General features: G+C 34.4%; 1 protein-coding gene across 2 annotated transcripts in view; it reads left to right on the top strand.

Moving 5' to 3' along the window:
* LOC137401589 (uncharacterized) overlaps nt 1–10,448 on the top strand; it is a 66,934-nt gene extending 56,486 nt beyond the window's left edge. For both annotated transcript variants that reach the window (XM_068088017.1, XM_068088018.1), the window contains 5 exons: nt 1,436–1,607; nt 4,396–4,564; nt 6,302–6,440; nt 6,749–6,903; nt 9,738–10,448. In XM_068088017.1, the coding sequence (XP_067944118.1) occupies nt 1,436–1,607; nt 4,396–4,564; nt 6,302–6,440; nt 6,749–6,903; nt 9,738–9,863 (761 nt within the window). In that variant the 3' untranslated portion in view covers nt 9,864–10,448. The remainder of the gene's footprint in view (nt 1–1,435; nt 1,608–4,395; nt 4,565–6,301; nt 6,441–6,748; nt 6,904–9,737) is intronic.
* Nucleotides 10,449–15,198: the final 4,750 nt, after the last annotated feature.

The following is a 15,198-nucleotide window of genomic DNA, read 5'->3' as shown; positions in this document are numbered from 1 at the left end:
GAAACTATTGATGTCATTTCACACGTATTTTTCTTCTGAGTGTTTCAATTGTGATGAAGTTTTGTCGATTTTGGTCTTGAAACATTCTGGCAGTCAGATCACCTCAAGCATAAAAACAATCAATTGTAAATGATAGAACAATACTGATACTTTCTGATAATATCTACTAAAATTGTGTCTACATTCATTTTTAACAATATTAAATTGAAGAGCGCGCAAAACTGAATATCAGCAGTAATAAGATTCACTTACAACGCATCTGATTGGTTGATAATAGCTCCTCACTTTGTTCAATAGCGGGTCCAGAGTGAGACAGACTGGCTTCAGTTCCATGTAACTTCAGTACAACTAGCAGTACAGAGATTACCATATCAGAACTGAGTATCACGCTGAGGAGGGCTGAGTGTGAACAGGTGCTTTTTGGATAGTGCTGTACGATAAAACGATATAATTCGATGTGACGATATATTTCAGTGAATGATTTTATATTTGGTCAGTTTTCAAATTGATATGAATATCGAAGATTTATTTTATTTTGCAAAACTAGAGTTGTCTATTTTCTTTATTGTAAAAAGGTGACAACTCCTGTTTTTCACCCGATATGAACTAATTTCCTCTGATGTTGTTCATGTTAAAGCCTTACACTATATCGAAAGAAGACAACTCCAGTGTTCGATATTATTCGATACATTTAAAGAATAAATAATCAAATGTACATGCAAAGATATCGTGCAGCACTATTTTTAGACACTTGCCATATACACATAATACTTGCACAGGAAATGAAGCTATGTGTGTGTATTACTCGCAAACACAATCAAATTATTTACATAAGGCCATATTTTTCTGATTCTATTGACTGTATAGTATAAACATTTTTATGCTAGTTTAACACTTCTGAGAATATTTGCGATAGTTAGAGCTGTGACGTCCGTCTGTCTTAGGCCACAGTTGAGTTTGGAAAAAAACTGCTTCATACAGGATTTGAACCCGCACCTTATGGTATTCCTGCCTGGCACTCTGCTAATTGCCCTATTCATCACATTGCCTTGCTCTAGAATAATTGTGCATATACCTATTCTCTTTGCTTTATTGGCGCACATGGAAATTTCCCAGAGTGCACCAGTCTGCCGGGTACTAGTAATAATAAAAGGAAAACAGCTATTTTCGTAAAAAGTTGATCTTAAACAAAACTGCTTGTGTTTTCATTTCCTTCCAAACTCTGAACTTTTTTGTCAAAAATATTTTTTTTTATTAATAAATACATTTTATTGAAAGCATTCTCAATTAATATAATATTTGGTTATTCTACATGTTTCACTGAGTATTTCTTACCAGTATCAACCTAATTGACAATTCGCACTTCGACACTTTCGTGGTTGCAGGAAAAGTATGATTACTCATATGCTGAAACTTATCCCCCTCTATGTTTCAGCTCGCTCCTACAGCCCAGGAAGTTGTGGCTACTGTTTGTCCAACATGTCATGCGCAAACATGTTTCTGTGGATATCATTGCTGTTAGCCATCATAGGATGGAGTGTCTCTACATATCTGAGTATAGACAGCATGAGCTTTATGAGTCAGTTTGACGTCAAGACGGGTTACACGTGAGTTGTCTGCCCATGGTATAAGTCAGATTCACACTGACTTATTTATTATTTCATAATATATATTTTTCTGCCAAAAAAAACAAAAGAGAAAATTATATTTTTAAGGCTAACCTTGGGACACACATTACACAATTTGAGATTGAGAACTTTCATCGACTTGACGCTTTTGGTTATATAGAATTTCTTATGTAATACGAAGATTATATAAGAAATTATATAATACGCAGCAAAGACTCAAGTTGCATTAAGTTGAATTTGCGTTATAGGAGCTATAGGAACGTCTACTGTGTTCTCATTTTTTGCTTTATTTGCTGGATTATATTCCACAGATTATAAAGTGTCCTTTTTATTTCACTCATCTTCTCTCAGAAAACTTTTTATTAGAGAGTTGTCTTCTCATAACAGAGAAAATGCGTTATAGTCTATTAAAAGATTACAATACTTAACAATTCAGATAGTTCGAAATTGCACTATTATTTATTTCATCCCTGTATTCTTTACAATGACATTGTGTAAGTTTGATTCATGTTTAGTAACAACAGACTCTACTCTATGAGCTGAATTGGCTAATGCAGAGTTGTCCCATCTTTTACCAAAACCTCTCAAGAAGCCTTGGGTACCTAATGTCCTTCATAACATATTTGCTCTTAAAGAATAGAGAAAGCATAATATTATTATGCTTTATTAGTTATCTTGAGGTGTTGACTGATGTTCTAAAAAAAGAATCAATGAGATTGACCCACTAGAAGCTGAGATATAGCCAGCCAAACACAGGTCTATCTAATAAAGAATCAGAGGAAAACCCTTCGAAAATCCCGAAAACTGTGACGTACGAAATCAACTTAATGTTCATGTGCCGGAGTTGCGCACCCTTATCGCCGTTACGTATAATGATTGTTTTAGGCTACGAGATGTGAAACGTTTCTTGCGATAGTAAATAATTTACAGACTAGCTCTGGTTTCTCAGGAAAATCAAGCAAACATTGTGTGGTAAAGGCATTTGCCCACAACCCCTCGCCGTGATTTTTCAAAACAGAAGAGCAGATTTTGACTATTGTGCTTCAAATTTTAACTCGATCTTCACGGATATGCTCCGAAGACCCTCTGTTCAACGAACGGCGCGTGTATAGTCTATATGCGACATCCGCGATTTGCAGTTTGCTTAGAATAAGAAATTGGAATGTGAATTTTTGTTCATTCATCATTTTTCTACTGTGTATCTACTGCAGCATTCAGTTGATTTTCATGATTATCGTCACTATTAACAGACTGTAAGTTCACTACAGCCGCAATCTTAAAAATAATAACTTGACCGTGCTGCTCTTGCTGTAAGAAAAGAGAACGAAAACTTTTGATTTGATTTTTCTATTGATCTATTATCTTATCTATGATTATTTTTATGGTTAATATAATAATCATATTGCATATTATACAAAATAATATTATAACTGCGTATAGAATAAATGATGTAACTAATATAATTTGTAGAAAGTGATAGCAGAATGTTGCGAAGTAATAGATGCGTGTAATTATTTTATTCTAAAACTAATCTACACGTCAGAGGGACTGGTTTGGAATTCTCAGAGCAATGATTGTTAGGCCCAATTTGATTGTTCTATACTTCCAGGGATTAAACCAATTAAAACGCCTTGATTGTTATAAGAGAGCGCATTAGTTGGCTTAATTGACCAATGGCACACACGTCGATTTCATACATATATTGATGATTACCAAAACACTTATGTTTTTTGGTAGACCTGTGTTTGGCTGGCTATATCTCAGCTTCTGGTTGGTCAATCTCTTTGATTCTTTTTTTAGAACATCAGTCAACACCTCAAGATAAATAATAAAGCATAATAATATTATGCTTTCTCTATTCTTTAAGGCACATCTATCATTATCATATTAAAACACCTAGAGGTTGGTTCACACCCCATGTACTGGTACATGTAGCTAATGCAGTGGACTATTCGCTGACGTAAATGCGAACAAGTTTGTGATAGTGTGAACCTTGTTATCACTAGTAATCACTGAAGTATTGTGGAATTAACGCCGACTTACAGTGCTACAGTGCGAATCAGCCTTTACATGCTTTTACATCCATATGGGGAGCATAACTCCTAACATAAAAACCTTTATTGTTGAAGAAAATCATCTTCAGAAAGTCATTAATATAATAGTACAATAAAGAAAATGTAAAACACCAAGTCATAATACTGCTATAGTAATATTTTTTCCGAAACTTGTGATACTCTCAGAATTAATTATAATACGTCTAGGATCTTTTACTAAATACATAAAAAACAAAAGTTCAAATTAATTAGTAGTCATACACATCATATTTGGTGCAAAATGACAACTCATATTACCGTATTAGATATATTATATAGTCATATTAAATATATTATTATATCATACCGACTCAGGAAAATTTAGTAGATGAACCCTAAATTCCTTGTAGGTTTAAATGTTACATTGTAAATTGGAATCATTCAATATATTAAGCTAAATATCAAACCATTTATTTGATTTAAGGAACTGACTAATGTCCTTTTTATGATTCTTGCATGGCATAACTTAGAAACGTTTCAGTTTGAAATGAAGCTATTGCCAAAAAATTAATATATATGTTTAAATATATTTTTGACTTATTATTTACATTTGTTCATTTTATTTTATTTTTTCATATATATTATATTTTATGCCTATATACTTTTTTCAACCATCCATCATTAGCTCTAACAGTTATTGTCAATCAACCTGGGAGTCTTATTTATTGTTTTAGGTGGAACGGTTTCCCTTTCACAGATCTGACCATAGTTGTGATTGCATGCGCAACTTTTCTCTTTTCTATCGCATTCATAGTTGTCTCCACATACACATCAGAAGCTCTAAGCTCCTACCATCTACCATCTAGTCAGATGAACAGTTGTGCTTACTGTTTTACAATAGCTGTGAGTATTGACAAATTGATATTATTTCTTTCTGATCCTTTTTTAATCATCACCGCTGTGTCCTGCTTTGAAGGCACAAGTTTATTCAGTCGTGGACTTTTCTTCTTCCGTTAGAACCATTCTATATCGCATGAAATGTCTTCATAAGAACTCTCTGTCATTCTTTTAAATCATTTCACAGTAAAAAACATTTAATAGCTCCACAGATAATTACACAAAACAAGCAGATACGCAAGAGACTGATCTAATAAAACGCCTTAAAATTAAATTAATAGATTGGTAGTGAATAGAAATATTTTTATTTTGCCTCAAAACATGCAAATTATTGGCCTGGCAATGCAAGGTTTACACTTTTTTTGCATCATCGTCTTTAGTTTTATAGTTAAAATTGCGAGAAAAAAATTAAGTTTTAGCAAAGAGAAACTACACTCAGGATGGGCTGTAATCATTTTCTATTGGCCCAACACATGCAAATAATTGTTTTCTTTCGTTTAAGTACAGATGTAATAGGGTTGTTTATTAACTGCTCACTAATAAGAAACATTTTGTACAAAGCCTACTAAAACTGCACCAAGCGGCTATAGGCCGTGCGCAAACCTTATGCCGACTACACTACGTGGCTTTTGGTACGTATAGAGTTAATCCAGATTCTAATTCATTTGGTCAGCGTTAAAGGTTGACTTGCAACAAAATTCACATTACAGTTATTTGGTATCAAAGGATTCACCATGTCTTACTCAGTTGTGTTGTAGGTTCAAAATATGTGGAAATATGATTACAAGCTTTTAAAAGCTCAAAAACAAACAGTTAATCGTCGCCATCACGAAACTACCATAGATTAGAATCCTTTTCCAAAATGGCTCAAATGGGACGTAATTGAACAAGATGGCTTCTGTTTACACTTTCCCGCAACCTCATTTGTCGAAATATTTGCACAAAGACTTCACGCATTCAATAAAACTATCCCTATTGTCCTTACGCGTCTGTTTCATCATCATTGTAATGCTGTCACTTTTAGCTTTTAGCAGTGATATCTTAAAACCTACCGTGAAAATTTATTTAGTTTTTTAACCTTAGCTCGGAGGGGTGCATATAATTCTCTGATAAACATGATGAGCCTTTTGGTCACCTGTGATAGTCGAAAATTGCTGCAAAAATTATTTTCGCTGTTTGGCAGGAAGTATGGGTCACATGACCAGATTACGGACTAGACGATTAGACCAAGCCAAAACCAAACTTTAATGTAGCGAGCATCTATATTTGATACAGGCTCTTCGGTAAAACCCAAAGTGTTTGTCATAAACTAGTGCTGCGAGAAGTTTTATATTGAGCTTTTAATTGGCCTTTCATTTCACGTGATAACATCAAGTGTCAAAACAATAACCACGTCGAGTTGAGTACGTCATCGAAATAAAGGGATTCCAACCTACGGCGTTTTCGTGATGCCGGGGATTAACTGTTCATTTTTGAGCTTTTAAGAGCCTGTAATCACATTTCCACATATTTTGCACCTACAACACCGCAAAGCAAGACATGATGAATCTTTTGATACCAAACAACTGTAATGGGAATTTTGTTGCAAGTCAACCTTTAAGCTTCATCTATGGCTGCCAAAAATGGATCTTGACTTTGTTCAATCAGTGACCATCCTAAGCAAATTACCAGAGTTCTGACAGAGTATGCACCAATTTGGTGTCTAGCAAAGTTTGTTTTTAATTGTGAGTTTTATATTTTCAGATGGCAGTTTTTAGCTGTATTGCGGTCATCCTGTGGACCCTAGTCATCGCAGTTACCATGATACCAACAACTGCCATTGTCCTAACTCACATCATGTATGCCTCTGACCCTTCCAGTTGCATCCACCTGCCAAGTTATGGTGAGTTAATCTATAAAACAGCCTTTGTTTATTAGACAAATATTGATGAGTAAGGGCTAGCAAAACTTTTCATCATGGCAAAAGTAGACAACTCCTATTTCAAGCATGCCATGCTACAATTCTTGTAAATCGTATTTTATTTTATGAGGTTTGGAAAATAGAATTCCTAGCATATCTTTTTTCCAACAAAAATAAGTTTTTTATTAATGAAGTATAAAATTGTTATCAGTTTGTTAATTCTAAGCTTCTCTTGATTATAGCTAAATGCATGACGGGGGGATGACAACTCCTATTCCCACATTTTTTAGGTATCACAAAATATGAGCCTGCCAAAAACAGCTCTGACTCCTCGCTACCATTACACTGTGATGAAGACTTGCAGAGCTGGCTGCAGGACTCTTGGGATACTCTCACACCCCTACTCTGTGCTATTGGTGCAGCACTCTTCATTGAAATCATCTTGGTAGGCCAATCATATGTACTGCTGCTTTAGCAGATCTTTGCTGTTTTGTTTATTATAAAACAGTTATAGATAAACTTTCGACTAGAATTATGTGCCATTGTAGCAAATATGTAGAGTGCTTCTGGATTTCTTACATAGAGTCGGGAAACATATAAAGGGAAATGTATATTAAAGTGCACGGGAAATATATAAAGTGGTTAGATTTTAATCCCTTATGCTGTGTACACTCAAAAGAATTAGGTCAGTTTTTAGCTGAAGTAAGTAGAGCTATGCAATTAATAAGTTGTTAAAACCATGTCTAAAATATTTTCCCACAATGCATCATTACAAACCAAGGTATAATATAATATCTCACATAAATAGTTAATATTTGTATGCTGCCATGACTGAATTATTGCCATGTAACAGTCTTTCAACAAATGGTAAAATATATTTCTGGAGTTGTCTGCACACAATCTTTTCATCAATTGAATAATTACTATGTTGGTCACTTATTGTTAAAATCGATACATAACTTATGACTATGCATCACCTCTGACAAATATTAATTGCTCCACTTATCAAAAGATGTTATTTGATTATTTATTTTGCATGTAATATTTATTTTTGTGATTTTTTTATATTGTTTTTATTTATTGACAGTATGGATGTACGTTATGTTATGTGCGCTAATTATGTTTGTACTGGAAATCTAAAAACACCTTTTTGTTATCAAATAGCTCTATATTGATTTAATGATGTCTCTATCAATACTCGACTAGCGTTAAGTTTCCATGACACGGATGATGCAGTTTGGAGTTGTGCACACTTTGAGTTACCATGTAATAAGTGTTTCATTGAACATTCCCATGTTGCGGATTAACACGGATGTTTTGTTAAAGGAAATAAAGGTTTTTGCATCAGAGATGATAACAAAACAACTGGAACTGCTCAAGTTGAAATAAAAATGACTGAATTGTAGAAAATGTTTAAAATGGACTAGCTTGCAAGTCACTTTTTTGTGCATCATTCACAAGTGCTGTTTCCATTTGTCGCAAGCAAAAAACACTCAGTGAAAAATTTGCGATTAACAAAACTCTCTTGACCTTCAGATTTTTGCCATTTTCATATTGCGGATGCAAACCTGCGGATTAAACGCGTCAGGGAAATATAGTGTAGAAGCAGAGTCAAATATAATTTCATGGCTTATTTAATAGTTTTTATGAGTTTTAAAAAATGAACTCATGAAAATTAAAATTATGAGTTTAATTTTTTAATTATTGTAAAAATAATTCACTGTAAAACCTATTACACTGCAAGTACTCTGACTGTTCGATGCTCTGTGTAAGATTATCAGGTATCACGAACAATTAGTCTAAAGTGCAGCAATGCAGTTGATCGGTGCAGATGATAAAGAGTTTGTTTATCAAGCTGAAGTCATGATTTCAAATCCTGTTGAAAACAATTTTTTTTTCAAACCTCCAAGTCGGATTTGAACAAACATGGCTCTTATTATTATCCGACTGATCTTTGTAGTTGCATTGATAAATTATTTGAACAACTACTGTGAGTGTTAACCTACCGATTTGCAAGTTATTTATTCTCTGGCTAAATACCGCTGCTGACAAATTGATAGCAAAGCTTGAATGTGAGTATAACTCTCTTGCTGACCTATCAAAGTCAGCATCGTGTTTAAAGCCAGCGGCTTTAAATGAGACGCAGAGGGTCGGTGATAAGTGGAGCAATTAATTTTTGTCAGAGGTCATGCTTAGTCATAAATTATGTATTGCTTTTAACAATAAGTGATCAACATGGTAATTACTCTATTGATGAAAATTACGTGCAGACAACTCCAAAAAATATTTTAGCAGATGTTGAAAGACTCTGTGACATGGCAATAGTTCAGCCATGGCAGCATACAAATATTAATGTATTGTGTTGTGATAGTCTGACAACATTGCTCACACTATTACAAACTACTCCGAGTTTAAATCAGCGATGTCTGCGATATGAACTTTATATTATACAATGTGGTCATTGAAATGATCTAATACTAGTCCCGCAGCATTCATCATGAAAGGAAAAATAAATCAAGTAATCCATTTCAGCCAATCACCGTCTTCGAAGTGGTGCACAATGCACAGGCTGTCATAGATGTATGATGAAATATCGGAAATGTTTGACAACTGCTGTTTCCCTACATATCTGCATTGCCTCAGTGATGCCATCGATCTGCGGTGCACATAGTCGATAAATAATTACCGAGAGAACAACTCCGGGATAATGCGATACAGTGCGAACCATCCTTTAATCGGCTATGTAAATACTTCAACCATTGAATGAAAAACCACAGTGACTCAGCTAATATAAACAGACCAATCAGTGTTTTTGTTTATTAGAACCGGCCAATAGCACTGCTTGTATTCAAGTTTCGGTAGATTTTATCAGAAAGTATCAGTATTTTTTATCATTTGTGATGGCTTTTGACGTTTAAGGTGATCTGCCTGCAGAATGTTTCAAGATTAAAATTGACAAAACTTGATCACGGTTAAAACGTTCAGATTCAAGCAAAAATGTGATAATGACGTCTATAGTTGTAAAGAGACCAAATGAACAGAGACACGTAATGCTGCAACCTGAACCCAACACCCAATATCCACTATAGCAACTTGTGACATCATTTTGACACGTATTTTTTTTTCTGAGCATTAACCCGACAATGAAAGCCTAGTCTTTCACTGACTACAAAACACATAAATGGTTACACACAAAAATTTGTTATTTACATCGAAGTAGCTGTTTGATTGGCTGCTAAAATTCTCTTCTCACACTAACTTTTCACATCTTTTTTACAGATGGGATTCATCGTAGTAGTGAGCAGCAACGGACGACATCTTTACGAGAGAATGTCTTACTTATCTGCTGCTAAAGTCATAGATGAAGATGAACACTGTAAACCTCAGCAACAGCCATTCATATAATACTAATAAAATAAATGAGAAGATAACTCCATTTACCAAACTTTTTAGTCCAATGCCACTGATATTTTAACGTTTGTAGAGCACTTGGCTTACGATCAGAAATAAATTATCTATTGTAAGAGATAAAAGTTTTTTTGTATAAATATCTACGCGTTCACGAGACCACTTGAGATTACTGATAAAAATGTTCCATATTCAGTAACTTAGTTGACCGTAGAATTCATATCGACTGTGTACTTAATAGCCTCATACAAACTATATGAAACTATACAAACTTTATATATTTATGCTTTGTGTTATTGCATCTTTCATGAATTGCAGCTTATGCACCAGTTTGTTACTTTTGCTACTAACCGAATCGAGCCAACGGATTATTGTTATTAGTATTATATTATCTGTGTATTTATCATAGCCATTGTTGGCTACACGCTTTCTACTTGCAAGGGTAATATACATTTTTACTTACTGTGTATAATCGTTCGACAAGGTTTTCAAAAGTCAAAAAGTACTTTCATAAAAACTGTAAATGTTATGACTTCATTTATTAACTCTATTGTACATAATAAAATATTACTGATAACACAACTCCAATAATTTAAGTTTGCTTCTCTTAACGTTCTAAAGGATGCAAAATGTATGTGTGGGTAAAACTGTCTATTTGCTTTAGTAACCATCAACCAAATGATGTTTTTCGTTTCATGTCAAAATAAAAAATGAGGAGACGGAAGTTAAGAATTATTGATTGAGTTGAATGAAATTATTTTAAAAGTTAGTAATCTAATAGTATTGCTGAAAAGTTATAATAACATAGTTGTTGAGCATTAGTAAATAGAAAGCCTTTTTGATTAAATAAAAATATTAGTAATAATACCTTTTTTAAAGAGGTATATGGCTTAAATTCTTTAGCTTGTGTTCTTACAGTAGATGTTTGCGACAAAGGCTTGATGGTACGGTGACTTGGGTATTTGAAGCTTGCTGAAGTTTTTTTAATACTTCGTTGGTCATAACTTCATTTCAAACTAAAATGTTTTACAATTTATGTCATACAAAAATCATAAGTAAGGGAAACAGTTAGCTACTAGAGTCAAATAGATCATCTGACATGTAACATTTAAAATAACTTTCTCTGCTACGAGAACAAGTATTATAATATATTATTATTATATTAGGTGGAAGATTGTTAAAGCGGCGAGTAAAGATATTTTCAAAATGACTGTTAGAGCTTGTATGAAATTTGCTCATACCTACCTAATTGGTTGACATGAATTGAAAACATATTTTTATGTAAAAATAAAAGTGCAAACTATGCAAGATCTTGGAACCTATAGCCAGTGTGAAATAAACAGTGTAAACAGAGTCAAGATATTTGGAAAGATAGTTTGTTGGACTAAGACGTTGAAATAATTTGCTGTAAACTTTTATGGATTTATTTATATAAAATCAATGTTAATCAGCTTGTCTTTAGAGAAATGGTCTTCTTTGCGTTCTTTAACGATAAACTCACACAACATTTTATTGGATTTTGCCAGAAAGAATTGATATTTTATACTATTTGCAGTTGTTGTTGATGTTTGAGGTGGTCTGACTGCCAGGATGTTTCAAGATCATAATCATCAAAACTTGATCGTGGCTGAAGCGTTTAGAAGAAAATGTATGCAAAATGCTGTCTGTAGTTGCTATTGCTGCTATAGTTGATACATGTGTCGACTGTTGTGTTCAAGCAGTGGTACACGTTTTTGTTTTGTCAATCTCTTTGCAACTACATGTATAGTCGACATAATTGCACTTTCGCTTGATCTGAGCGTTTTAACCGTGATCAAGTTTTGCCAATTTCAATCTTGAAACATCCTGGCAGTCAGACCTCGTCAGACATCAACAACAATTGTAAATGGTATAAAATCTGTTGCTTTCTGTTAAATTCAACTAAAATTTTGTATACGTTCATCTTGAAGCATATAGAAACCTGTTTTCACGGTCTCTCAGGCTCCACTGCTTGCTCCATTCCGCACCAAACAGCCTCCATGATTCAGTAATAACAGTACATACTGTCAACTTAGTCTAAATAAAGCTAATAAATATTTATTCTGTTCCATATAAAGATATGTTGGCTAACAAATAACAAGAGAGAAAACTTTGATTCTCTGTTTGCGTCACTTCGAGCGTTCAAATACATTCAATTGTCTTAGAAGAATGCGGACTAGTGGCAACCGAGTACTCGGCTTGATTGACCAATCAATAATGACGCAGTTGTCCTAGAGTCAGCTGGTTTAATTGATTGATCACTCATAACTTTGTTAGTCATCACCGCTGTTGTCTTCTTGTTCAGCTGCCATACGCTATACGGAGTTGCTTGAGGAATAATACCGTTTATTGAGAGTCAAAAACACGGAAATCTATTCTCCGTGATAACGTTTTAGATTTGTTTAACACTCCATCTTACGTAATCAATTGTTAGCAAAAAGATTATATTAAATACAGGTGAACATTTCATAATCCTCCTATCTGTATTGATTCAGTGCTCTTATCAGCGTAGCCTTGGTGGCGATAAAGCGTAGCTCCTTCAATAATCCCTTTGGTAAATATTTACTGCCAAACACCCGCTAGCTATTGTTGTTCATGTTCTATTTGATTGAGGTCTCTCCGGGTCAACCGAAGGTCGGCTAGTCATCTGAATAAATTTAGGGTTTGATAAGGACCTTTTCTGCCATGCTCACAGCTAATGAGAAGTGACACAATGAAATGACTGCATGGAATAACACCTCCCTTTGCATAAGCAAAAAGCAAAACTGCTTGCAGAGCGCAGGCCTTAGATTGCAAAGGTGGTGGGCTCAACAACATGAAATGCGTTAATGTTGTTGACGTCTTCTTGGATAATCTTTACTATTATATTTACTATAATAAGAGCTGTGTTAGTTTGGCTATCGAAAGCTATGCTAAAAGCGCTAAAAAAAGATTCCACCACACAAGAATTAACCAGGATATACAGACTCCCAGCAATTTCACTAACCTTGCATCACACTACCACTGCACTACACTACCACTGCATCACTGCACCACCTTTCCACATATAAGAATAACTGTGCACATAGTTATTTCACATGATGACATCTCACAGCACACGGTACTACCAGCTTGCTAGTAATTTAAAACCTGTTACCAACACAGCAGAAAACAGTAGACCTGAATTATTAGCAATCTGCTGCTAACAGGTGGGGCTAGACAAGTGGGTCCACCTTTAACAAGTATTCACGAAGTGGGTCTAAAAAACAGCTCAACTGTTAGTCAGCCCTAGCACTTAATTTAGTATCTAAAGTCATATAAACCTAATGTTTGCATGTCATGCAATGTTTGCAATAGTTTGTGCCACAGAACCGACCAGAATAAAAATCAACAGCTCAGATGTACATTTAAACTCATCAGAGATTATTTTCGCTTTGTTTGCACTGCCATAAATTACAATTTTCTGCTTTTCTGTGCTAGCACACTCATTGTTAGCTATGACTCACTCTTGCATTCAAAGTTTCAGTTTTATGATATGTATAAATATTTTCCTTTATGGGGACTTGACTGAAAATTTACAGAGGGTTGTCTGCCCCATAAGATTTTCAAACTAGGCTTGCGATACCAACTTTGAGAAACATTTCCTTTACCAAGATAGAAGGATTTTAAAAATAACAATACTATTAATAATAGCAGTAAAATCTAGTGGAAAGGCTTCCAATAGATTCTAAGAAACTTATTAACAGATATATTTGATTGTAAATCAACAACAAGGCCAGCAATGCTCGCATTTTTTCCAACTTCAATCAGATAATCTGTAGGTGGGTGTTGCAGTATTTAACAGGCTGATTCTCAAGAACTGGATAAAATTTTGAAACCAAATATGTTAAGTTCCCTAATTCAGTATATGCGCATGAAGTCTGGATGAAATCTAACAAAAAATGTGGAACAGCACCGCGTTTAAGCGGACTAATGGACACACCCACTGATAAAGTAGAATTTATTATTATAGACACAACTTTGTATCATGAAGTACTAATTTAAAACTCCTTAAAGGTTGACTTGCAACGAAATTCACATTACAATTATTTGATATGAAAAGATTCACCATGTCTTACTCTGTTGTGTTGTAGGTGCAAAATATGTGGAAATGGGATTACAAGCTCTTAAAAGCTCACAATTGAAAAGCCGCCGTAGATTGAAATCTATTTATTTTGATGACGTAGTCATGAAATTTATTTATTGTCTTGTCAGGTGATGTTCTCATGTGAATTAAAAGGCCAATAAAAAGCTCAATATAAAACTTATCGTAGCATTAATTTATGACAAACACTGATAAGACTCCGTATCAAATATAGATGCTCACTACTTTACAGTTTTGTTTCGGTTTGGTCTAATTGTCAAGTCGTAATCTGATCATGTGACCCAATACTTCGCAAATAATTTCTGCAGAACTTTTTGATTATCACAAGTGACCAACAGGCTCGTCATGATTATCAGACAATGATATGTACTCCTTCAAGCTAAGGGTAAAAAATTAAACAATTTTTTACGGCAAGTTATAAGATATCACGGCTAAAAGTGACAGCATTACAATGACGATAAAACAGACTCGTAAGAACAATAGAAATGGTTTTATTGAATGCGTGAAGTATATTTGTGAAAATATTTCGACGAATAAGGTTGCATGAAAGTGTAAACAGAAACCATGTACCACAGCTACGTCACATTTGAGCCGTTTTGGAAAGAGAATCCAAACTATGGCGGTCTCGTGTGGCTGCGATTAACTGTTCGTTTTTGAGCTTTTAAGAGCTTGTAATCACATTTCTACATATTTTTCACCTACAACACAACAGAGTAAGACATGGTGAATCTTTTCATATCAAATAACTATAATGTGAATTTTGTTGCAAGTCAAACTTTAAAGTTAGTCATTTTATCACTTTATTTTTGCACTTATTTGATTTCCATAGAACCACTCAAGTGACAAATATTAGCAAGTGAGCCTTTTAAGGCATTACATACCATTAGCATCAATGCAGTCAAACAGCTTGTGCAGTCATCCATTTGCACTCTTGTTTTTCCATATCATGCCTAAACAAACGCAATGCTCTACACTGAAGTTCAAACACGGAACTAACCACCCATGAACTGATAAAAGCCGCCTGACCGTAATCACAATAGACTTGCAAAGCAGTGTGCAATGGATAAAAAACCCCATGAATGATAACCACTTATGCATGCTACAAACGAGGGAGGGGGGTGCCTGCCACTGCTAAATGCTAGTGTATACAAAAATCTGAACTAGTATATCACGCTACTACGCAAAGTTCAA

Source organism: Watersipora subatra, chromosome 8 (genome assembly GCF_963576615.1).
Source record: "Watersipora subatra chromosome 8, tzWatSuba1.1, whole genome shotgun sequence".
In the NCBI taxonomy this organism is placed as follows: Eukaryota; Metazoa; Bryozoa; class Gymnolaemata; order Cheilostomatida; family Watersiporidae; genus Watersipora; species Watersipora subatra.
This window is presented reverse-complemented; position numbering and strand designations above follow the sequence as displayed.